The 22383-nt window shown below is 65.9% G+C and overlaps 2 protein-coding genes across 2 annotated transcripts; both read left to right on the top strand.

The window, feature by feature from the left end:
- Positions 1-5401: 5401 nt before the first annotated feature.
- On the top strand, positions 5402-14991 carry ACBD4 (acyl-CoA binding domain containing 4). Its single transcript, XM_067311801.1, has 10 exons — positions 5402-5636; positions 5741-5861; positions 5985-6069; positions 6146-6266; positions 9404-9517; positions 10981-11087; positions 12196-12355; positions 13778-13923; positions 14331-14375; positions 14795-14991. The coding sequence occupies exons 1-10, from the start codon at positions 5567-5569 to the stop codon at positions 14903-14905; spliced, it is 1080 nt and encodes a 359-aa protein (XP_067167902.1). The 5' UTR covers positions 5402-5566; the 3' UTR covers positions 14906-14991.
- Positions 14992-18835: 3844 nt separating this feature from the next.
- HEXIM1 (HEXIM P-TEFb complex subunit 1) lies at positions 18836-20011 on the top strand. The gene has a single exon (XM_013956151.2). The coding sequence runs from the start codon at positions 19079-19081 to the stop codon at positions 20003-20005; it is 927 nt and encodes a 308-aa protein (XP_013811605.2). The 5' UTR covers positions 18836-19078; the 3' UTR covers positions 20006-20011.
- The last annotated feature ends 2372 nt before the right edge of the window (positions 20012-22383 follow it).

Raw genomic sequence — 22383 nt, 5'->3', positions numbered from 1 at the left:
GTCGCGGGGCGGCGGCGGCGGCGGCGGCGGCGCTGGGACCGGGGCTGGGGCTGGGGCTGGGCGGCCCCGGCGGGACCGGGGCCCGGCGCGGGGAGGCGCCGGGAGGAGTCACGTTTCAGCCCGGGCGGCGTTAACCGTTTGTGCCGGCCCGGCCGGCAACGGGCTGCTCCGGGGCGGGGGGGGCTGCGCCGGGAGCGGCACGGGGGGGTCCGGGCTGCACCGGGAACGGGACGGGGGGGGTCCGGGCTGCACCCGGAGCGGGACGAGACGGGGGGGCTGCACCGGGACGTGGCCCGAGAGGGTCCGGTCTGCACCGGGAGCGGCACGGGGGGGATCCGGGCTGTACCGGGATGTGGCCCGGGGGGGGTCCGATCTGCACCGGGAATGGGCCGGGACGGAGGGTCTGCACCGGGACGTCGCCCGGGGGAGGGGGGGGGGGGGGGTCCGGTCTGCACCGGGAATGGGTCGGAGCAGGGATGCTACACGGGGGGGGTTGCACCGGGAATAGGCTGGGACGGGAAGTCTGCACCGGGACGTGGCCCGGGGGGGGGGGGGGGGGTGTCCGGTCTGCACCGAGAACGGGCCGGGCTGGGGGGGGTCCAGGCTGCACCGGGACATGGCCTTGGGGGGGGGGGGCCGGGCCGCCCCCGGGGCTCAGCGCGCACCCAGCTTCCAAGCAGGAGTCCCGGGCTGCACCGGGTGGAAGCACCGGGAAGCGATGGGGGGGGGGGGGGGGGCCCCGATCTCCACCGGGGAGACGCAGCCTCCTCCCGGCGCGCAGCTGCCCCGTCCCAGTCCCGCCGTCACCGGCCCCGCGCACCCCCGTGCTCTCCCCCCCCCCCCCCCCAAAACCCCCAGCACCTCCTCGAAGAGGGGAGCGACCCGGGTGGGGGCCTGGCCAGCCTCTCCCGGGGACCCCCCCCCCCCCGGCTCGGGGACCCTCGGTGGGCTCTGCCGGCCGGCCAGTGACCCCCCCTCCCTCCGGCAGACCCATCCGGGGGTCGTGGGGGTCCCAGCTGAGGCTGCAGGGACAACGCTGCCTCGGCTGGGACAGCGGGCTCGGTTGGGGTCCCAGGCCACCTCGCCGCCAGCACATGTGGAGACAGGTGGGACCTGCAGGCCACCTCCCTACCAGCATGCCTAGGGACAGCGGGGACCCTCTCTGCCAGCATGCTTGGGGACAGCAGGCACCCATGGACCACATCCCTGCCAGTACACCTGGGACAGCGGGGACCCACAGGCCACCTCCCTACCAGCACACCTGGGGACAGATGGGACCTATGTGCCACCTCCCCACCAGCACGCCTGGGGACAGATGGGACCTATGTGCCACCTCCCTATCAGCACACCTGGGGACAGTGTCTGTTGAGCCAAAGCAGGGCTTGTCACAGCTCGGCGCTTAGACTAAGTGACGCTAAGAGTGGCCAGCTGGGACGATGGCAGCGTGGCCACGGGGCAGGGCCGGTGCCGGGGCGTGCAAGGACACGCAGGAAGGTGCCCGCCCTGCAGACGGGGTGGCACTGAGGGGACGGGGGAGCCAGTGCCACCCTGAGGTGACAGTCCCCTGCAGAGCAGGGCTGGGGCAGCAGGACGGCAGCTCGCTCCCCATGACCGGGAGGAAGCTGGGGACGTCGCTTCCCATCCTGGGAGCCTCCAGACGGATGCAGGCAGGTACCTGCGTGCATGCACCTATGTTTGCATGCACTGTGTGTGCGCAGGCATGTGCGCACATGTGCATGCACATATGTCTGTGCATGCATGTCTGTGTGTGTGCAGGCGTGTGCACGCATGTGCATACACATTTCTGCATGCAAGTTTGCGCGTGCAGGTGCATGCACACGTGTGCATGCGCATGTCTGTGCATGCATGTCTGCGTGTGCAGCCCTGTGCATGCGTGCATCGGTGTGCACATTCATGCATGTGCATATATGTGTGTGCAGCCCCATCGGCAAGTGGAAACACGTAGCTATGGGAGCATGCATGGGAATTTCCCCCAATTCAGGGAATTTTCCCCCCGTCTCCACCTTTCCTGGGGGACTGCAGGCCCTTGCCTTGCTGAGGGGCGGGATGGGGGAAGACCCCCCCCCAACCCAGGCTGCAGAGCCCTGACACTGTAGCGGGGGGGGGCCTGCAGCCGGCCAGGAGCACTGGGGCTGTGCAAACCCTCCCAAAACAGGGCCCGAGGTGCCGTGACAGCGGCAGGGGTTGATCCAGGGGCACCGGGCGGCGGACGGACAGGTTTGATCCAGGACATCGCAGTGGCGGCGGCGTTGCCCACGGAGCCGGTCGGGTGGCTACACCCAGGGCCAAAGGTGCCGGCTTCGATTTTAAGCAACTGCCCTTAGTTTTGCACGAGGCTCGTGCGCTCGTACCGAGGGGCATCGTCAGCCCCATCTATTTTAGCAGCGCAGCCGGCTGCGGGCTTTCAAATCCAGAATAACTCCGGCTGGTAAACCCATGCAAGAACTATTTTTGCTTTCTTTCGGCCCCTTTCCCTGTGCCGCCCTCTCCCTGGCAGCCCATCGGCTTTCCCCAGCGCTTCCAGCCCTTCTCAGCTGCCGGATGTGGATGGCTGGGGGGGACATGGGCAACATCTGGGCAGCTGGGGGTCACATCTGGGAAGGAGGTGCAATATCTGGGTGGGTGGCACAGCATCTCGGCAGGCGGCGCAACATCTGGGCAGGGAGAGAACCATCTGGACAGGCAGCATAACATCTGGGCAGGTGTTGCAACATCTTGGCTGGGGGTGCAAAGTCAGGGCAGGGGGTGCAACCTCTGGGCAGGTAGGGCAACATCTGGGCGTGTGGTGCAACATTTGGGCAGGCAGGGCAACATCTGGGTAGGCAGGGCAACTTCTGGGCATGTAGTGCAACATCTGGGCAGGCAGTGTGACCTCTGGGCTCATAGTGCGACACGTGGGCAGGTAGTGCAACATCTGGGCATATCGTGCGACCTCAGGGCAGGCCGGGCAACATCTGGGCAAGCTGTGCAACCTCTGAGCAGGTAGTGCAACATCTGGGAATGCGGTGCGACCTCTGGGCCCGTGCTGCAACCTCTGGGCAGGTAGTGCAACATCTGGGCAGGTGGTGCAACATCTGAGCAGGTAGTGCAACATCTGGGCAGGTGGTGCAACATCTGGGCATGTAGCGCAACACTGAGCAGATGGATCCAGCCCAAAAACGCCCTTCCAGCCCGGCAGGCAGGCTCTGCCCCGGCGCTGTTGCAAGTCCTCGGCGTCCTCCCCTCCGCCGCCCCGAGGGGAATCGCGTTCCGGGGAATTGAGCCGCGGCCGCGAGGCGCTTTTGGGGAAGCTCGCGGGGGAGAAGCGGAGCGTGAAACGGTGCCGCCGCCACCGCGAGCCCCCGGGGCAGGAAGCGTTTCCGCCGTCCCGTCCCAGCGCCGGGGCCAGCGCCGCGCTCGGGGCCGGAGTTGGGGGGGGGGGGAAGAAAACACGTTACATAACAGCACACCCGCGAGCCCCATCACCGCTGCTATTAATAGCAGGACCAGAGGCCGGGAAGAGCACAGCGCGTTGCAGCAAATAAACAGGGCCCAACGCCGGGGCGATGCCGCAGCGTGGCGAGACGCGGAAAAAAATCCCTCCCCGCGCCCGGCCGAAACAGAGCCTGGTTGCAAAGCGCTCGTGCAGCGTCGCTATTTTCTGCAGCCCGGCAGCGATTCGGAGGGAGCCCGTGGAAAGCAAGCTCGCGTTCCCGGCTTCTTATAGCCCAGCACGCGTCGCCGGGAATCGGCGCTGAGGGCCCTGGCGCGCTCGGCCTGGCTCCGCGCCCGCGATCGGGGCTTGTTTTCCAGTGAGTCAGAGCCAGCGGGCCCCAGGCGCCGGCGCGAAGGGAGCAGAAAGCCTGAGTCACACCTCAGAAAGGGCCAAAAGGGTTGAAAAGCCTCTTTTCGGCTTCTCTTCTGGGTGTTGAACTTTTGCACCGGGCGGAGGCAATGTTTCCAAATGCCCCGGCCACGTGGGCTGGAAATATATTGGCTCGTTTGTTTGTTTTTTTTTTTCCCGGAGCAAAACAACCTGAATTTGGGATCAGGAGCTTGCCGTTGAGGGTGGCTGCCTGAAATCACGAGAAACCCCAGCAACCGGCGAGGGAGCGGGGCTTGCATGGGGCCCAAGGGTGCAATGGGGTGTTTGTGGGCTTGGGGGCGCTGGTTTTCTGCCGTTACCCCCAGGACTGCAAGCAGAGCCAGTGTCCCCAACCGTGTCACCGGCATGGTCCCGAACCACCCCAGGGCACCCTCATCCACAGGGTACCAATAATGAATACACGAATAATGAATAAAGATTAATAAGAATTAATAACAATCCATTGCCTTGCAGGACCCAGCTGTCCTGTGCCCCTGCAGGCCTGCAGCGAGCCCCCTGCCCCTTGCAACGAGACCGTGCCGTTGCCTATTGCCCTGGTGCATTGTCCTGGTGCACTGTCCTGCTGCATTGCCCTGGTGCATTGCCCCAGTGCCCCGGTGCATTGCCCCAGTGCATTCTCCCAGTGCCCTGGTGCCCCGGTGCATTGTGCTGGTGCATTGCCCCAGTGCCCCGGTGCATTAACTTGGTGCATTGCCCTGCTGCACTGTCCTGCTGCACCACCCCAGTGCATTAACTCGGTGCATTGCCCTGCTGCACTGTCCTAGTGCATTGCCCTGGTGCATTAACTCGGTGCACTGCCCTGCTGCACTGTCCCGGCGCCTCGCCCCGGTGCATTAACTCGGTGCATCGCCCTGCTGCACTGTCCCGGTGCATTGCCCCGGTGCATTAACTCGGTGCATCGCCCTGCTGCACTGTCCCGGCGCCTCGCCCCGGTATATTAACTCGGTGCATCGCCCTGCTGCACTGTCCCGGCGCCTTGCCCCAGTGCATTAACTTGGTGCATTGCCCTGCTGCATTAACTAGGTGCATCACCCTGCTGCACTGTCCCGGCGCCTCGCCCCGGTGCATTAACTCGGTGCACTGCCCTGCTGCACTGTCCCGGCGCCTCGCCCCGGTGCATTAACTCGGTGCATCGCCCTGCTGCACTGTCCCGGCGCCTCGCCCCGGTGCATTAACTCGGTGCATCGCCCTGCTGCGCTGTCCCGCTGCACCGCCCTGGTGCATTATCTCGGTGCATTGCCCCGGTGCATTAACTCGGTGCATCGCCCTGCTGCGCTGTCCCGCTGCCCCGCCCCGGCGCCCCGCTGCAACATGGCCCCGCGCGCCGCCGCCTCGAGCCGGCAGGGGGCGCCGCGGTGGGCGCGAGCCGCGCGCCCATTGGCTGCGGCGCGCCGCGGGGGGGGGTGGGGAGGGGGGAGGAGGAGGCCCACGCGCTCTGCAGCCAGCAGGGGGCGAGCGAGCCGCGCCACGATTGGCTGCGGCGCGCCGGGGAGCGACCGCGGCGGCAGGGCGGGTGCTGGGAGGGGGGGCAGCATGGCCCGTTTCGGAAGCGGCGCGCTGATTGGGCGCGCCGCGGCGGCGCGGATGGAAGGCGCGCGCTGATTGGGCCCGCGCTCCCCCCCTCGCACGCGCACCGGTGCCGGTGCCGCTGCCGGTGCCGCTGCCGGGCTGCGCGGCGCCATGGAGGAGGCGGGCTGCGGGGCGCAGTTCCGCGCCGCCGTGCGGGTCATCCAGGGGCTGCCCCGGAGCGGTGAGTGAGGGCCGGGGCCGGGGCCGGGGCTGGGGCCGGGACAGCGGCGGCGGTGGTGGCCGCAGCCCCGGTCCCGGCGCCGCTGAGGCTCCGTCGTGTCGCAGGTTCGTACCGGCCCTCGTACGAGGAGATGCTGCGTTTCTACAGCTACTACAAGCAGGCGACGGCGGGGCGCTGCCAGGGCCCACGGCCCGGCTTCTGGGACCCCATCGGCCGCTACAAGTGGTGAGGCGGGGCGGCCCGGGTCGCGCCGGCTGGATCCGGTTCGGGCCGGTTCGGGCTGGTCGTGTCCCCTGTCCCCCCCCCCCCCCCCGGGTCACCTCACCTCGCGGTCGTTGTCGCCCGCAGGGACGCCTGGCACAGCCTGGGGCGGATGTCCAAGGAGGAGGCCATGGCCGCCTACGTGGCCGAGATGAAGAAGGTGGCCCAGAAGGTAGCGGGGGGAGCGGGGTCGGGTCGGGGCCGGTGCCGCCCGCCGGGCCCCGCTGCCAAGCTGTGGCTCTCCCCAGGTCATCGACACGGTGCCCATGGACGAGGCGACGCAGGAGATGTTCGGGTACTTCGAGCCGCTCTACGAGGTGATCCGTGACATGCCCCGGCCCCCTGAGGCCTTCTTCAAGACGAAAGGGGGTGAGTGGCAGCCGCTCTCGCCCCCGGCGCCCAGCATGTCGCTCACCTCTGCCACGCTCTTCCCTCGGTGCCCGTCACATCGCTCCTGCCCTCTTCCCGCGCCTCTGTTTGTCCCTGCCCCGGTACCCAGCACAGCCCGCACCTAACTGCCCTGCTCGTACAGGAGATGGACACACCGTGTCCGTTCTGTCTTCCCGGCCATCGGGCAGGTGCTGATGAGGCGCTTATTTGAGTGTCACTCTTACCCAGGTATGTCTTCAGTCTGGGCTTTCTCTCCCCGAAACTTTGGGGAGAGAACTTGGGATTTGGTTCCTAAATATCCCACGGCCCGAATCCATATACAGCCCCACATTGTAGAGCAGTTGGATCAGCTCCAGTTTAATCTCCTGGCAGCTGGGCTGTCCTTCTGCTTTGGTTAACCTTGACTCTGGCCCACCTCTGGAAAGGGCGGGCTCGGGCTGCCTGTGTCCCTGACGAGCGTGACAGTCCCCCAGGCCAGGTCATTTGACGTAATCAGCTGGGCAGGTCCGCGTGTTTGCGGCAGAGCGGATGTGGAGAAATTGGGGTTGGGAAATGGGATTGCTGGGCTCTGGGGATGCTGGGACTGCCTTGTTCTAGAGAGCTCTTCCCAGCCCTTTCCGTGCGTGTGTCTGTGGTGACAGCTACCTCACGCTGAGAGGCTGCTGGGGGCCTTTCTCGCCTCTGGAGCAGGATCCTCAGCCTCTCCGACTTGCCGCGAGCAGCGAGCTGTGCAAGCAGGGCTGTTGCGGACTCTCGCCCAGTTAGCTGGTATCGGTGACTTCCCAAATGCTGGAAAACTTGATGCCGATCGGCTTGGTGGGCTTCCGTGGCAGGCAGGTTTACGGCGTAGCTGTTTGCGCTTCCTTCAGCTGCCGTGCTTGGGCAGAGGGTCCTGATCTCTGGCTTTTGGTCACCCTTCATCTCCTGTCTCCTTCCTTTCTGCTCCATCGCTCTGGTCCCGCTAAGCAAAGTGCCGGAGCGGATTCCCCCAGCCTTGGGGCGACCTCCCCAGGCAGTAACGGAGGGCTGGGAATTGGGAGACTTGTGTGGAGCCTAACTGGACCCTGAAAGTGCTGCTTTGCCCCCCCGGGCAGGGGGGGCAGGAGCTTTACAGAGCAGGGAGCGTTTGGGCGAGCAAAGAGTTTTACTTGGTTGTCTTGAATTGAGAAGCAGCCATGAGGTTTCGGAATGGGATCCGCTACTGAGGAATGAACGTGCAAACTCCAAACACGGAGGTTTGGCTGTACCTAATTCCCGGCGGAAGACTAGCTTGGCAGTAGATAAGCTTTGTCACACCCTGCTTCCGAAGAGGATGCCCAAAACCTGTTGCCTGTAGGGCATGTTCCTCAGCCCCAAGGTATCGCTTGGCCTCGTGATGGCTGGTCCTTCCTGTGGTACCCAAGCGCTCTTGTTCTCTATCCTGATGCTGATTCTGGTCCCATTAAAAGATAAATAGGCTTTATTTTTCCCTGGAACATAAAAGCTGGGTCTGAACTCCGAATCATTATCCATTTGGGAGTGTCCTCCTGTGCTGCTGTCACTTACAGATGACAGTCTGTCGTTTAGGTCTAAACCTAATAGGATCTGCAAAAGAAATAAACCCAAGGTGCCTGAACCGTGGCTTAAAACGCTGAACTTCTTAAACTGCTGAGTCATTTGTGTTTAAAGGTTCTAAGCCTACCCTGAGCGTTGGTGCTATTGCAGCTTTTGTTAATGATAACCCAGATGAGAAAGGCGGTTTCAGATGCTGTGGCCGGTAGGTGCTCGCAGAAGTGCTCGAGGTGAAACCAAAACGTGGCAGACGGAGGCCCTCGAGAGGCTGCGTGACTTCCCGTGCCTCGGAGGACGGAGGTGACGCACAGGGTGGTCGCAAGCCAGACCTGTTTTTTTTTACAAAATCAAAATACCGTAAGCCGTCGCTTGGAACGTGAATTGTGAGTGGTTCGGGGTCCAAAGAGATCTCCAGTTAGGAAAGCTTTCACGAGCATCTTTGTAGGCCAAGATTTGAAGCACCTACAGTTAAATGCCCCTGCCCTAAGCACAGGCCAGACGTTGCTCTGCCAGCCCGGCAGGCACGTGGAGACTGGTGTCGGAGCCAAGCTCTTCTTGGAGCGATGGCGTGGGAGGTGACGGGACCCTGCCTGCGTCTAAGCTCTGTGTCTGCGTGGGGCAGGCTCTGCGATCGCGGTAAACGTGCTGAGGAGGGATCTGGGGACGGGGCTTGTCCTCGACCTCGTGGGAGGTGCCACGGCCACGGACCTGTTGCGATCGCGAAGGCCCGTTGGGAATAGCAGCCCCTCGGCAAGGCGCTGAGCAGGGCGGCATTGCCACATACCCGCCTGGCCGGGAGCAGGGAGCAAAGTCCCGGCTGCTGGAAAGGCTGCGTGGCTGGACTTAACCCCGTGGGCTCTGCAGAGCTCCCAAGAGACGGATAGAGGTGAATTCCCATGGAGCGCAGCTCCGCGGGGAAGGCCGAGACCCGCTCCGGGCTGCCGTCACATTAGGCGGATGTCAGCGCTCCACGCTGCCTGCTGAAAGCCCTCGTGGTCGATGGCACCGCTCTCCTCGGCCAGCGCTTCTCGCTTTGGCTCCGCGCGTTAGTGCGGACGGGCCCGGTGGCCTGCCAGGGGACAGGGCTGGTGGCCGTCACCAGTCACCGTTCACCCGGCCGTTGGCCACGGCTGATAATGGAGCCGATCCCTCTGCCTGCTGCTGCAGGGGCTTTGGGACAGCAGCTCCTCTGCCGTCCCCGGAGAGATGAGACCATCTAAGGCAGCTCTTGCTGATCGGTTGAGTCCACAGCGATTCCCGGACTGTCGGCAAACGAAGCAGGCTCTCTCCTCTCCCGTTAGGTGCCGAGCTAGCCGGCTCTCCCGTGCTTGGGAAGAGCCAGTCCCTGGGTAGGAAGGAAGCCTTTGCATCCCCCTCCACCCGCCGCGTCCGGATGCTCCCAACAGGCCCGGTGGGAAGGCGGCCCCGACTCCGTGTGTCCCCAGCCCAGCTGACGGGGAAGCGGTGCTGCGAGGAGGCGGCCGCGCGGAGCGGAGCGGGGTGGGCTGGACTGCGGGACCATCCGCACGGCTTTAACGTTGATCCGCTCCTTCCCCTTTGCGCAGGCAATCAGGAGCAGGTGACTGACGCCAGCCAGGACAGCCAAGAAGGGAGCCCGGCTCGGGATCGCTTGGAGAATGCCCTGCCTGAGAAGGAGAAGCACGGGGAGCAAGTGCCAGGTTGGTCTCCCTGGTGTGGCCGGCACCCAGCAGAGACCCCACGGAGGAGGCGCAGGCCCTTGCGCTGGCCGAGGAGGAAGCAGCAGGGCTGGGCCGGGCCTCCGTCCATCCGCAGAGCCGTTGGCTTCAGGCCCGTCCGGTCCAACCCTGGTTGCGTATCAGCGTTTCACAAATATCCGAGAGCTGGTGCTTTTCGTGGATCCAGCTCTCGGAGCTGTTCTTGACCCCCGGGTAACCTTGAGCGTGTCGGTTGTCTCCGGGTTGCTCTTATCTGTAGAGAGAGGTCTGATTATGCTAAATTGCAGGGGGGGGAGATTTGAGGGCGGGAGTGAGATGTGCTTTTGTAGACTGGGAAAATGTTGTCCTGGAAAGCCGCAGTCCGGGGAGGGAAGTTCTCCTGCGGCTCGAGCCAAGTCGGCCCCTCTTGCGGTACCGGGAGTTGTGCGGAGTCCTCGTTCTGCCTGCGCGGGGCTGTCTCCGTCTTGGTCCTGAGTTCTTGTACAGCGCCCTGCACGCTCTCCCACCCACCTGCTGGCAGCTCCGCTGGGAAAAGCGCTCTCTGCGTGCCTTCCCTCGATGGCACGCAGTGCTCCCGGCCTAGAACATCCTTGTCTGCTGGGGCCTCTCGCTCTGCCTTGGGTGCTCCGGGGAGGAATTCCTCCTGAGGCGTTCCCAGCCCTCCCCCAAGGAGCATATATGGTCACAGAGCGAACGCCTGCTTCCAAACCGTGGCAATCCTCAAGCGAACGTGGGCCGGGAACGTGAGCGGAGCTGGGCAGCCTGCCCGCGTGCCCGGCTGGGCGTGCGGTGACCCGTGGCGCCGATTGCGGTTGGCGGCGTGCGTATCACGCCCGGGGGGGGTTCAGCGCGGTGCTGCCGGGCGATCTCAAAGGCCGAACTTCGCAGACCTTAATGCCGTGTCAGAGCGGCTGGGGCCTTAGATCCAAATCGGAAAGGCTCCGCGCGATGCTTTGCGCTGGGATTTCCGCTGGCCGCCGTCACGCTTCGGCGGCCCTTTCCCCAGGTGGGAGCTGTACGTGTGCAAAGAAACCCACCCCGAAATAGCACCTTGTCGTTTGTATTTGCCTGCCTGCGAGCCCGACTCTGCGAGCTGGTGGGCAGGAAAAGGGGAATTTGGTCCTTGGATTCAAGGCCGCGATCCTGGCGCTGGTAACGGAGCCGATTCCTCCACCCTTGGGCCTCAGTTTACTTTGCAGTAGTGAAAGCAACGCGCTGCTCCCTCGTGCGAAGCTTTGACGTGCTCTGAGCTTCCCAGCTGAGGGATTCTGGCCTCCTCCTGGTGTCTCGCTTTGCGCATGCCGACGTTGGCTTCCCGGCTGCTTGCAGACCCGTCTCCTCGCGGCCGCGCTGGGCTTCTGCTGCCGTCTGAACGAGGCTGCTCCCGAAGCTCCTTTCTGTCGCGCCGGCGCTGCCTGCGGCTGAGCCGTGTGCTTCCCTTGCAGGAGGTGGGCTGGCTCCTGCCGCCGAAGCGCTTGAGGGTAGCCAGGTGACCAGTGACTCCGAGGGGGAACTTTACTGCGATACCTTGGAGCAGATGGAGCCCAACCAGGTAACGTTTCTCGGGGCAGGACAACCTAGAGGAGGGCTGCCAAGTGCTGGCATCCTGCTGCCAGCGTGACGGAGGCTTCTCCTCCTGGCAGCCTTGCCCTGGCCTGGCCCAACGTGCTCCGTACAGGCAGATCTCGGCCTCTCCCTACTGCCGTAAGCTCTTCCCGCCTCTGCACGCTCCTGTTTTCGCTGCCCTGGCGCTGCCACGCTGCTGCTCTGTGCTGCCGTCCCAGGAGCCCTCAAACGAGGCACTTTGAGGCTCCCCAAACGTACAGCGCAACGGGGCCCTGCTGAGGCACCGTTGCTGCCCTGGTTACGCACCGGAGAGGGGTCCTTGTGTCCCGGTGGCGTTGGAGCCCGGTCCCCGTCACCGAGGGGAGGCCGAGGAGCCCTCGGTGCGTCCCCGTCCCCCCCCAGCGACGCCCTCGGCCTCCCTCGTTCCTGCCGCAGCGTGGCTCCGGCTGGGCTCACGGCCACAAAGGGAGGCAGCCGGAGGCCGTGGAAGGCCTGGCGTCGGCTGGGAGCCCCGAGCGGGCCCGGATGCAGGTTGGGCTGTGCCGTGCTCGCACCGCTGCCGCTTGCTCTCCGCTTGCTCAGCCTGGGCTGTCGCTAACAGCCGTCTCGGGTGCCACCAGCAAAGTTTTGCACTTCAGGGTGCTCCAGTGAGGCACTGAGGACCTGGTGGGCAAGAGGGAGGAAACCGCCCGGATGCCTGGGTTCTCTCCAGAGCTCTTCTGCCAGCTTGAGCCTGGGCGAATCGCTTCTCCCTGGGGTTCTGCTCTGTTGCCTTCCAAATCGGCTGATAACTCGTCCAGCCGCTGTGGTTTGACGTCGCTCAGCCTTGCGCCTCTTCCACCGCTATAAATGCTGCTCTTCGGCCCTCTGCTGCGGCACGGGGAGGAGAAGCGCAGGGAGCAGGAGAGGCTTAGAGCTGCTCGGGGCATCGGTGGCCGTCGCAGCCTGGAGAGGTCCGAGGCGACTGCGCCGACGTGGGTGCCGAGCCCCGAGGAACCGGATCGCCGGCTTCTCCTGCCTGTTCTGCTCCCGCAGCCCCGGGGGGAGGTTGAGGATTTGGGATCTCAGGGCCGTTCTTCTCTACCCTTGCACAGGCTGGGCAGCTGCTGGCCAAACGGGGTCTCTCCCTAAACGGCATCCGGGCCGGGCCTGAGCCCCCAGCGCCCCGCGCCGCTAGGGAGGGAGAGGGGGCTGAAGGCGGAAGACTAGAGGGGAAGAGCGGCGCTGGCCTCGCAGGCCTTGCCTCGGAGAGAGGTGGGTGCAGTGTTTGGCTCCTGCGCGCCTTCCCGCTGCTCCGTCCCCACGTCCTGTGCTCGGGGCTGGGCGTCTACGGGTGCGGGGTGTCCGCGCGGGGGCTGAGCGGAGAGGTGAGGGCTGCCACCCCTAACGGGGGGCAGAGTTTAGCTCCAGCACCCAGGGGTAGTTCACTTCTGAGTGACTTCCGAGTGTCTCTTCTTTCCATCCATGTGTTCCCAGGCAGTTCAGTGTTTCATCCCACAAAATCTACGGATCTGGGGCTTGTGGGCTGGGTTACAGGGGGGGCACGTAAGCCATCTGTGGGATGAACCAAGCTGGGAGCTTCAGGCGAGCTCTCTCCAGGCAGGGAAGAGGGTGAAGGTAGTCAGAGACAGGGCAGAAGGACCGTGGCTCTCCCCGTCCGCCGGATGCATCCTGGCGGCTTTCCGGCTGGCAAAGCTCTCCCGGGGCGGGCTGCGCCGGGGGCAGCGAGGCCGAGCACCCGCTGCGAAGGGGTGGAGCTGCCACCTCACCTGAGCACGGCCCACCCGTCACGCTTATCTCCCCGTTGCTGTTTCCGCCAAGCCTCCCAGGCTGCTTGACCTTGGGAGTTAACTTGTAACGAGGCCCATAAAGCCGCCACGGGGATGGGCGCAAAGCGACCCCGGCCTCCGCCAGCTCCCTCCTCCGCCAGCGCGCTGGGAAGGGGCTGAGCTGCTCCCCGGAGTGCCGGAGCGTAGCCAGGTGGCACAGCCTGGCTTGCCGAGGCTGCCGGGAGCCGGGATAAGGAGCAGCCCGTGTTGCAGCAAACGCCTCCCCGTCTCCCGCTCGCAGCAAGGATTATCCGGGTGTTTCGTGGCCTGGAGCAAGGCTGGTTCGGGGCTTCTGCTGAGCCCGAAGGCCTGGCCGAGCTGCAGCGCGCGGTTGTAGCTAAACAGGCCGGGCGTCCTGCCCGGTTTTCGGCATCCTGCCTTTGCTCCCTCGTTGGGTGAGCCGAGGCGACCCGCGCATGCCTCCGTGTGCGTGCGGGGAGGCCTGGGGGACGTGGTGTTGGCCTGCGCCCCCCTGCAGGACCGTGAGCGCCGAGATGGGCGCAGCGCCCGGCTCGGGAAGAGGGACGCGGGCCGCTGGGCTGGAAGCTCGCGGCTCGTGCCGGGAGCAGCTGCAGCGCACGCGCCGAGGCTGGGCAGAGCCGGCATCGCGCAGGGAGGGAGCCCGCGGTGTAGGCGCCCGATGAGACGCGTCGTTTGCCGTTGGGTAACGTCCTGCGAAGCCGGCAGATGAATCCGTGATGTTCTGGGCTTCCCGGCGGCTTTGTAGGGGCCTCGCTGCCAGCGTTAGCCTAAGCTGGTGCTCAGCCAGCCCTTCCCGGCTGCTCCCGAGGGGTGTTCCTGCCCCTCCGCCTTGCGTCTGAGCAGCGCCTGCCCGTGTGCCCCGCAGATCCGCAACTCGCTGCGGGAGAGCAGGACGCCGAGGGGGACCCGGAGCTGGACGCGCGGGTGGCCGGCGCCGTCCGAGCCCTGCAGGACGACATGCAGCGAGTGCTGGAGAGGCTGAGCCAGCTGGAGACGCTCACCTCCGCGCAGGTACGTGCCCTGCCGCGCGGGGAGACACGGCACCCGTGATGCCTGCAGCCACGTCGCCGGGGCCTGGGCGCAGCCCGCGGGGCCGCTGGGACTTGGCTCCGATCCCTGCAAACGGGGAGCCTGAGGTGTCCCAGGTGCGGAGAGAGCTCAGGCTTTCGTGACACATCCCAACAGGGCGGAGGCTGGTGCCGCTCCGATCTGCCCCAGGGTGCAGGCGAGGAGCTGCTGCCCCCGTGATTCCCGTTGCCCCCGGGGTCCCGTCCTGGCTGCGCTGTCCTGGTGCCTTGGAGGAGCCCGAACTGGGCTCAGTTCTGCCCGTTCCCCCTCTTGCGGGAACACAGTGGCCGGCAAGGGGGGGGCCCAGCCCCCAGCCCTAGCTGCACCCGGAAACCTCTCTTGTCTTGCAGGCGGACGTGTCCGAGGCCAATCCCGACCGGCTGCTTGCTCCGCAGGTGAGTTGGAAGTAGACACAGTGCTGTGTGGCCTTGTCCTTGGACGTCCCAGCAGCTCATCCTGTCCCACGTGTTCCCGCCGGGCCTCCCTGGCGCCTGCCCCGACACCCCTTGGAGATGCTGCGAGCTGGGGGGGGGGGGTAGATCAGGACAGCGGAGGGTCCCTCAGCTGTAGAGCAGGGGACGGCGCAGGGGACGTGTCCCTAGCACCTGGGACAACCACACGGATGTGGCAGGGGCCACGTGGAGATATGAAAGATCTCCGTGGAGTGAGGGATACAAAAAGGATCGTGGGGCTGTGACAGTGTCCTGCCGCGGCCTCCTTTCCAAGTAAGGGGTGGGGGGGACGTTTGGTCTCGCTGGGGACCCCGGCGAGCTCGTCGTCCCTCCCACGCCGCATCTCTCTGTCCCCTCCCCAGGCGGCGTTCCCGTGGCCCCTGGCTGTGTCCCCTCGCACCCTGCTCTTCCTCGTCACCTGGCCCTTCGTCGCCCAGTGGCTGCTGCGCCGCTTGCAGGGCAGGAAGAGGTGACCGCCAGCGGCCGGCCCGGCGCTGGCCGTGAGACCCGGCTCTGCCGCGCCGCCGCCACCACCGCCCTCGGCCCGCCGAGCGGGTGCCGCCACTGATAATTAGTGATTCCGCTTATCACGAGCCAGGCAAGAGCAATCGGATCAATGCAAGGAGGGAAATACCTTTCCCCCCCCCCCCCCCCCGGGGAAAGGGGCTTCTTTTAAGCGACTCTCCCAGGCTCCGGGGTTTGGCTGGCCAGATGTGAGCCTGGAGCGGCCTGGAGCCCCTTTGCGGCCGCCCGGCCACGGGGCGGAGGAACTGCTGCGCCCTGCCGTTATCTGTCGCTCTCAGGGTCCCTCCAGCACCGCAGGGCTGGCGAAAAAGCACTTTGCACCCAGGGAAAGCGGCCTCCCTCTTTCGGGAAGCGCCGTCTTCGAGCACTGCTGCACCGCGCGTGGGGCCCCCGGGCTCGCGGCCCGCGTGAGCCGAGCACGCGATCCGGGCGCCCCTGGCACAGAGCCCGGCCGCGGGCGCGACGCCGGGAGCCGCTGCCGGCCGCGGGCCTGCTTCGCTCTGGCCCTGCACCCTTCGGTAAAGCACAGCCCTGCTTCCCGAGGAGCAGGAAAGGCAACGGAGCTGCGGAAGGGGGGGGTTGGCTTGGACAAGGACTGTCACCACTAGGGAACAGCCCCCGGCCTTGCCCGTCGGACGGGAGCCGGGGTCTCATCGCTATCACGCGCCGTGGGGGTCGGCTGCCGACTGCTGCTCGTCACCGCGGCCCCGGGCGGGGAGGGTTGGGGACGGGCAAGGGAGCCCCAGCCCCGCGTGGCCGGCGGGTTGGCACATCCCTGCCACCACAGCAGGCTCTGGATTTAGAGCCCGGTTTAAAGATGTGCTTTAACATCCAAAGCTGCCTGAATTAAAGTTGCCTTTCCATCCAGCGCGGGCCTCCCTGAGCCTGTGACGAGCCCCTTCGAGCGGGGCCCGGAGGGGGGGGGGGGGCCGGGCCACGGACCCAGCGCCTGCCGTCGCGCTGGGTCGGCCCTGAGCGGAGGCCGAGACTCGTCCCCACCCAGGCGGTGACAAGGCTCCGAGTGCCTCAAGTCCCTGTGATCGCACAGGGCGGCTGCTCCTCCCTGGGCCAGCTGGGGAAACTGAGGCACGACGTGACGCAGCTGCCGTGTGTAGCCCCCACCTTTGGGTACCGCAGGGTTTTGGGGGGGGGGGGGGAGAACCCAGGTTTTCCGATGTGCCCGAGAGCTGCTGCTGGGTGTAAGATGCCCGGGATTGGCTCCCCCAAGCCCGTCGGCCTCCGTGCACGGATCAACCCGGGTGCCAGCGGGGTGAAGGAGGGGGGCAGCTGGGGCGGGAAGGAGCCCAGTGTCACCGCACCGTCACCTCGGGGCTACGCGGCGGGGCAGGAGCTGTAACCCGGCTCCGGCCTGATTCCTCCTCCCCGTTCAGCCCTCGTCATGCCAGAGGCGAAGGGGCCCCGGTGCTCCCAGCCCGTCCTGGCACGGAGCAGCCCTGCTGCCTCGGCCGGGCCAGCGCCAGCCGCTCTTTTTTTGGGGGGGGGGGGGGGGGGGGCTGTTAAACTGGCTGAGCCGCGGTGCCAACACCAGCTCCCCCCCCCCCCCCCGGTGCCCGCCGGAGGCCCGGGCTGGGGAAACGGGAACCCGCAAGGGGCTGAGCCGTGTGTCCCGGCCCCCCTTCTCCAGCTGCTTCAGGGCTGGTGCGAGGGAGGGACGGGGACAGGGGGTGTCCCACTTAGCCTGTCCCCCCCCCCCCCCAAATCCCTCAGGGGACAACAGCCCCTTCTTCGCTGCCTGCACCCCATCCCCAAGCCTGCACCCCTTTCGCCCCCCCCCCCCCAACGCTGGTTGGGGCCATCCCCAGCTCCATGTGACACCGCCTGACACGACGCGGGTGGCAATGCCACCGCAGGGAGCGGTGCTGAGCGGAGGCAGGATCCGGCACGCGGGGAGCCCCTGGCTCATCTCAGACACTGCTCACGTTGCTGCCAGCCCCCTGTGCCCCCCCCCCCCCCCAACGCTGCTTAGGGCCATCCAGCTCCGCTGGCGGCAGCCGTCAGTGGGACACGAAGGGCCCCCGGCTCCCATCCCGCAGCAGGTTTTCACCTGCGACCACGCGCCAGGCCGTGTTTCTGGACCGGCACCGCGGCGGGTGGCAGCTTCCTGCCCGTGGGGGCTGCTCCGGCCGGGGGGGGGGGGGCAGCATTTCGGGAGCCCTCCCTTCGCCTCAGCCCCCTGTGGCCACGGGCTCGGGTGATGCCACTCCGAAGGCACCGGCGAGCGCTGCCCTTGCCCCGCTTCCCCTCGGCCGCTTCCTCGAGGGCTTTTGGCTGCGGAGCCGGGCCCTGCTGCTGCGGGAGGGCTGCCCCGAACCGCAGCCAGGCCGCTGCGCCCTGCCTCGGTTTCCCCGGCCTGGTGGCGAGGCCGGGGTCGGGGGGGGGGGTGGCTGGGCCGGGGGCTCCCAACGGGAGCGGGTTGTTGCCGGCTGCGCCGCGTGGTGCTGGCGAGCGGCAGGAGGGAGGAACTGGAAATCCGGCATTGCTGAACCTGCCTTCACCCGGGCGAGCACCTGGCGGGAGGCCGAAGGCGCCCGGCCGGCGCCTCCCTCGCTGGGCTCCCCGGCCCGGGGGGGGTCTCGTGGGGGGGGGGGCAGAGCCGCCCCCGCCTGTCCCCGGGGTCCCCCACTGCCAGGCCCCCAAGGCCGGGGGTCCCCATAGCCCAGCCCCCTCCCGAAACCTGGGGCCCCCCATGGACTGTGCCCCCCCCTTTACCCTCCCCTCCCCCCAGCCCATCCCCCCCCCCAGCCGTGGGGTCCCTCCCAGCCCTTCCCCCCCCTCCGTGGGCCCCCATCACCCCCCCGCCGTGGGGCCCTCCCAGCCCCTCCCTCCTTCCCCTCCCCCACCATGGCTCTCCTACAGCCCAGCCCCCCCCCCTCGGCCGCGTGTCCCCCCCCCCCCCGGACCGTGCCGGGGCGACACCGCCAGCGCGGGGGTGGCAGGGCCGGACCCCGACCCTGCGTGTGCCCGCGGCTCCGGCCGCACTGCCCCCCCCTTCCCCCCCCCCCCCGCGAGGAGGAGGCGGGCGGGCCCAGGCGTCCGGGGAGCGCAGCTCCGCGCCACCTCCGCGAGGGGGGCACGGCCCCTTTAAGGAGGGACTCGTTCCCGCTCGGGTTTGTTTACATCTCCCTCCGCCCCTCTGGGGCGCCTCCTCACTCAGCGCGGCGCCCGGATCCCTCCGCCCGCCCGTCACCCCTCCCCCTCCCCGCGGCCTCCCGCCGGCCCGGCCCGGCCCGCTGCGGCCGCTCTCGCTTCGGGGCGGGCCGAGCCCCCGCCCGCGGGACGGCGGGGCCCGCGGCGGCCCGGCCCGGCGGCCCCCCCGCTCCACCGGCGGTGCCGTCCGGGACTACTTTTGGGCCGTACCACTTCCCTCCGGGCGCGGGGGGCGGCGCTGACGCCGCCGGCGCTGGGCGCGGGGGGCGCCGGGCGCTGCCCTTAGCGGCGCCGTGAAGGTCGTTGGGCGCCGCGCTGCCCCACGGCGAAGGGAAGCCCCTCGAGCACATGGTACGGCCCCAGTGCCGCCCGCTGCGCTCCTATTGGTTTAGCCGCGCGTAAGTGACGTTCGCCGCAGCCAATCGGAGCTCTGCTGCCGCAGCGGCCGGTGGGAGGGGCCTGGAGCGGGGGCCCGCCCCGCGCGCGCGCTGATTGGCAGCAGCAGCGCGCTGGCCGCGGTTCTGGGAGCCGTAGTCGCCGCGGCGGGCGGGAGCCAGGGAATCGATCGGGGAGAGGGACTGCGAGTCCCGGCATGCCGCGGGGCGCGGGGCGGGCAGCGCGCCTGCGCGGCGCGGGGCGGAGCCGGACGGCGCTATTTAAGACGGGGGAGCGGGCTGGGAGCAGCAGTCGGGAGCTGGCGGCGCGGGGAGCGGGCGGAGGCGGCAGCGGTGGGGCGGGGCCGAGGCGAGGCGGCGGCGCGTGCCATGCGCGCGGGGGGGCGGGCCCGGCGGCGTTAACCCCTCGGCGGCCGGCGGCGCGTTAACCCCTAGGTGCTCGGCGGCCGCGCCATGGCGCGGGCGGCCTGAGGGGACGCGGCGCCTGACGGGGGCGGCCCCGATGCGCCGCGGCGGCGCGGGCAGCGCCTGTCCCTGAGGGAGCGGAGCCGCGCAGCCATGGCCGACGCGGCGCCCGCCGAGCCGGAGCCAGAACCAGAACCGGCGCCGCAGCCCCAGCCCGAGGCGCAGCCCGAGGCGCAGCCCGAGCCGGAGCGCGGCGACGCTGCCCCGGCGGCGGCGGCGGGCGGCGGCGAGGCCGAGCCGCTGCCGCCGCGCGGGGCGGCTGAGGAGGCGGCGGAGGGCGCGGGCGGCGCCGAGGGGCGGCCGGCGGCAGGCGGCGCGGCGCGGCCGGGCCTGGCGGGGCCGCGGTACCGGGCGGCGGTGGGGCGCGCCGAGGAGTGGCCGGCCAAGAAGAAGCACCGGCGGCGGCCGTCGAAGAAGAAGCGGCGCTGGAAGCCCTACTCGAAGCTGAGCTGGGAGGAGAAGCAGCAGTTCGACGAGCGGCAGAGCCTGCGCGCCTCGCGCCTCCGCGCCGAGATGTTCGCCAAGGGGCAGCCCGTGGCCCCCTACAACACCACGCAGTTCCTCATGGAGGACCACGACCAGGAGGAGCCCGACCTCAAGACGGGGCTCTACCCGCGGCGGGCGGCCGCCAAGTCGGACGACACGAGCGAGGAGGACTTCCTGGAGGAGGCGGCCGAGGAGGACGGCGGCAGCGACGGCATGGGGGGCGACGGCAGCGAGTTTCTGCAGCGGGACTTCTCGGAGACCTACGAGCGGTACCATGTGGAGAGCTTGCAGAACATGAGCAAGCAGGAGCTGGTCAAGGAGTACCTGGAGCTGGAGAAGTGCCTCTCGCGCATGGAGGACGAGAACAACCGGCTGAGGATGGAGAGCAAAAAGTACGGGGGGGAGGCGGCGGAGGCGGCGCGGGTGCGGCAGCTGGAGCTGGAGGTGGACAGGTTGCGAGCCGAGAACCTGCAGCTGCTCCAGGAGAAGGACCTGCCCCGACAGGAGCCAGCCCCCTGCCAGCTGGGGGAGTGACACCGGGGGGGGGGGCGGGGCGGGTTCGGGGGGGGGGCTTTTTACAGTGGGGGGGGGTGTAACATTATATACATGTGTACAGAGACGCCGGCGGACCCTTTTTACGACGCGGACTCGGAATAAGCCCCTGCCCCGCTGGGGCTGGAGGCTCTCGCTGTAGTGTAGTGTGTGTCCTGTTCAGCCTGTGTGCAGCTGAGGCTTCCCCCCCCCCCCTTTTTTTTTAGGTGGCTGTGGCGGGGGGGGGGGTTAGGGGAGGGGTTGATGTATAAGTGAACTTGATTTATGATGCTTTTCTTTCTTTTTCTCCCCCCTCCTCCTCTTTTTTTTTTTTTTTTCCTTGTGTGTTCCAACCAAAAACGATCCCCAGGAAACCTGTAAATTGGCCAAAACTGACTATAAAAGTTATAGAGGTCTAATAAATTTAATTACTTGTAACTGTAACCGTTTCGGTGTGATTTCTAGAAAATGCTCAAAATGTCATTCTCCTGTGCGGGAATACGTTTTGAATAATTTTCACTGTCTGCTCTAACCGGTCTGTGAAGGGGTGAGACGAAATCAGCTCTAATTTCTCAGCCATTCTGCATAGCTTCCCCCCCCCCCCCCGAAGACACTTAATTTCAGCTCTAATCCTGCTAAATGAGTTGACACTCTTACATACTACAACAAAAATACCTGGAAGAGGGGTAACGTCCTGGGTTCTGCTTAATATCGTTTGTATAATGGACGCTATTTATACCTCCCTAATGTATTACTTATACTAGAGAATATTTGTTTGCCTAAAGGCCAATTTAAACTTAATCTTCCTCCCACTCCTGTAGGAACCTAGGTCAGTTAGTTGGAATCGTGGCGAAAAAAAAGCGCAGAGAAACAGCCTTAACGGCCAGGGACTCGAAGGGGAAAAAAACCCCTTGCTCGAAGTTTCGCGGCGGCCCTGTGAAAAGTTTCGGTAGTCAGCAGCTCACCTCGAAAATGGCTGACGAATAAGACGGTCCGGTGCTGCACCTGAACCTTGCGCTGCCCTGCGGCCGAAGCGCCCTGCCTGACCCGGGGAGCAGCGAGGCGGAGGAGGCTCCTCTGTCCTCGCCCGACAACTGCGTGGGCTGTATTTTTTTTTGGGGGGGGGGGGAACAGGTAAGTTAAAGCCCAAAGTAATACAGCTACAGCTTGCTCTGATTTGCACTGTTGCGTAAGCGAAGGGCGCTAGGCTCAAAATCGAGCCCGCGTAGACGTATATACGGAAGGAAACTTCCAACGCGAGAGCCTGGGAAGCAGCCTGCTTAAATAGCCATCGCACTACAGACGGGGGAAAAAAAAAAACAAACCCAAAACACATCCTTTTACAAAAAATTAGAGGGCTTAAAATTACACGAGAGGAGGAAGGTAAAGGGCTCCGCAACGATGGTCTGGTCTGGTCGGGGTGGGCAGCAAAAGCAGCCGTGCAGAAGCAGGGAATGGGAAGCAGCGCAGCAACGCTGCGCCCGAGGGACTGCGATTTAAGGCTCAGGATGGATTTTTTTAACGCAAACTGGCACCGTTTCTACTCTGGGGCATGTGCCGACATCGATTCTTAGCTTTGGGAAGGGAAAAAAAAGGAAACTCCGAGAGCTCTGCTTGCTCCAGAGCCTCCCGGTTGCCGGTTTTTTTCCTTCCCCTCTGCTATGACATCATTCGGCAGAGACGGTGCCTGATGCATCGGAGCCTGGATCGTAGGAGGGAGCCCGACATTCGCTCGGCGCCGGCAAACACCTCCCGAAGTCACCCGGCGAGCAAAACTCAGCGACAGGGAACAACTCAATGCTCTTGCCGGCGAGGGAGATTCTGCTCATCGCCGAGGAATGGGAACGCCAGTCATGGCGCTTGCTTCGTTAATCCGGGACTAGTCTTTCGAGCACGTTGCGATTTGTTTGCCCAAATGAGATGGTCTCTCTTAATAACTGTGCTGCGTGCGACGGTTTCACGTTCTTCGGGGGCAGGAAAATAGCAGGCGTGTGTCCGGTTACACTAATTTCAGCAGCAGGTACTATACTTTAAGAGGCAGCGCTGTGCTACCGTGAAATGTCGGTCTTTGCCTCCGGTTAACGCGAAAGACTTAATACAAGCAAATATTGTTCGTCAAATGCTGCAGCAATAGTTGCTACAAACAAAGCGACGTCTCCTATCGAGTTTAGCGCGCCCACAGGGTTTGCCCTTCGTCTAGTTACCCTAAACGTTTCCTTGACAGAAATAAATCTTCGTTCTAGGTTGTCTGCAACTGCTTTAATGAATATAACTTAAAAAAAATTGAAGACACCCCCCCAAACTACTGCTGCTCGTGCCACAATGATCAACTGCCCAATCCGCTTTGTTTCTACCAACTATTTCTGCTTTATATCGTGCTG

Source organism: Apteryx mantelli, chromosome 28 (assembly GCF_036417845.1).
Source record: "Apteryx mantelli isolate bAptMan1 chromosome 28, bAptMan1.hap1, whole genome shotgun sequence".
NCBI classification, from domain to species: domain Eukaryota; kingdom Metazoa; phylum Chordata; class Aves; order Apterygiformes; family Apterygidae; genus Apteryx; species Apteryx mantelli.
This window is presented reverse-complemented; position numbering and strand designations above follow the sequence as displayed.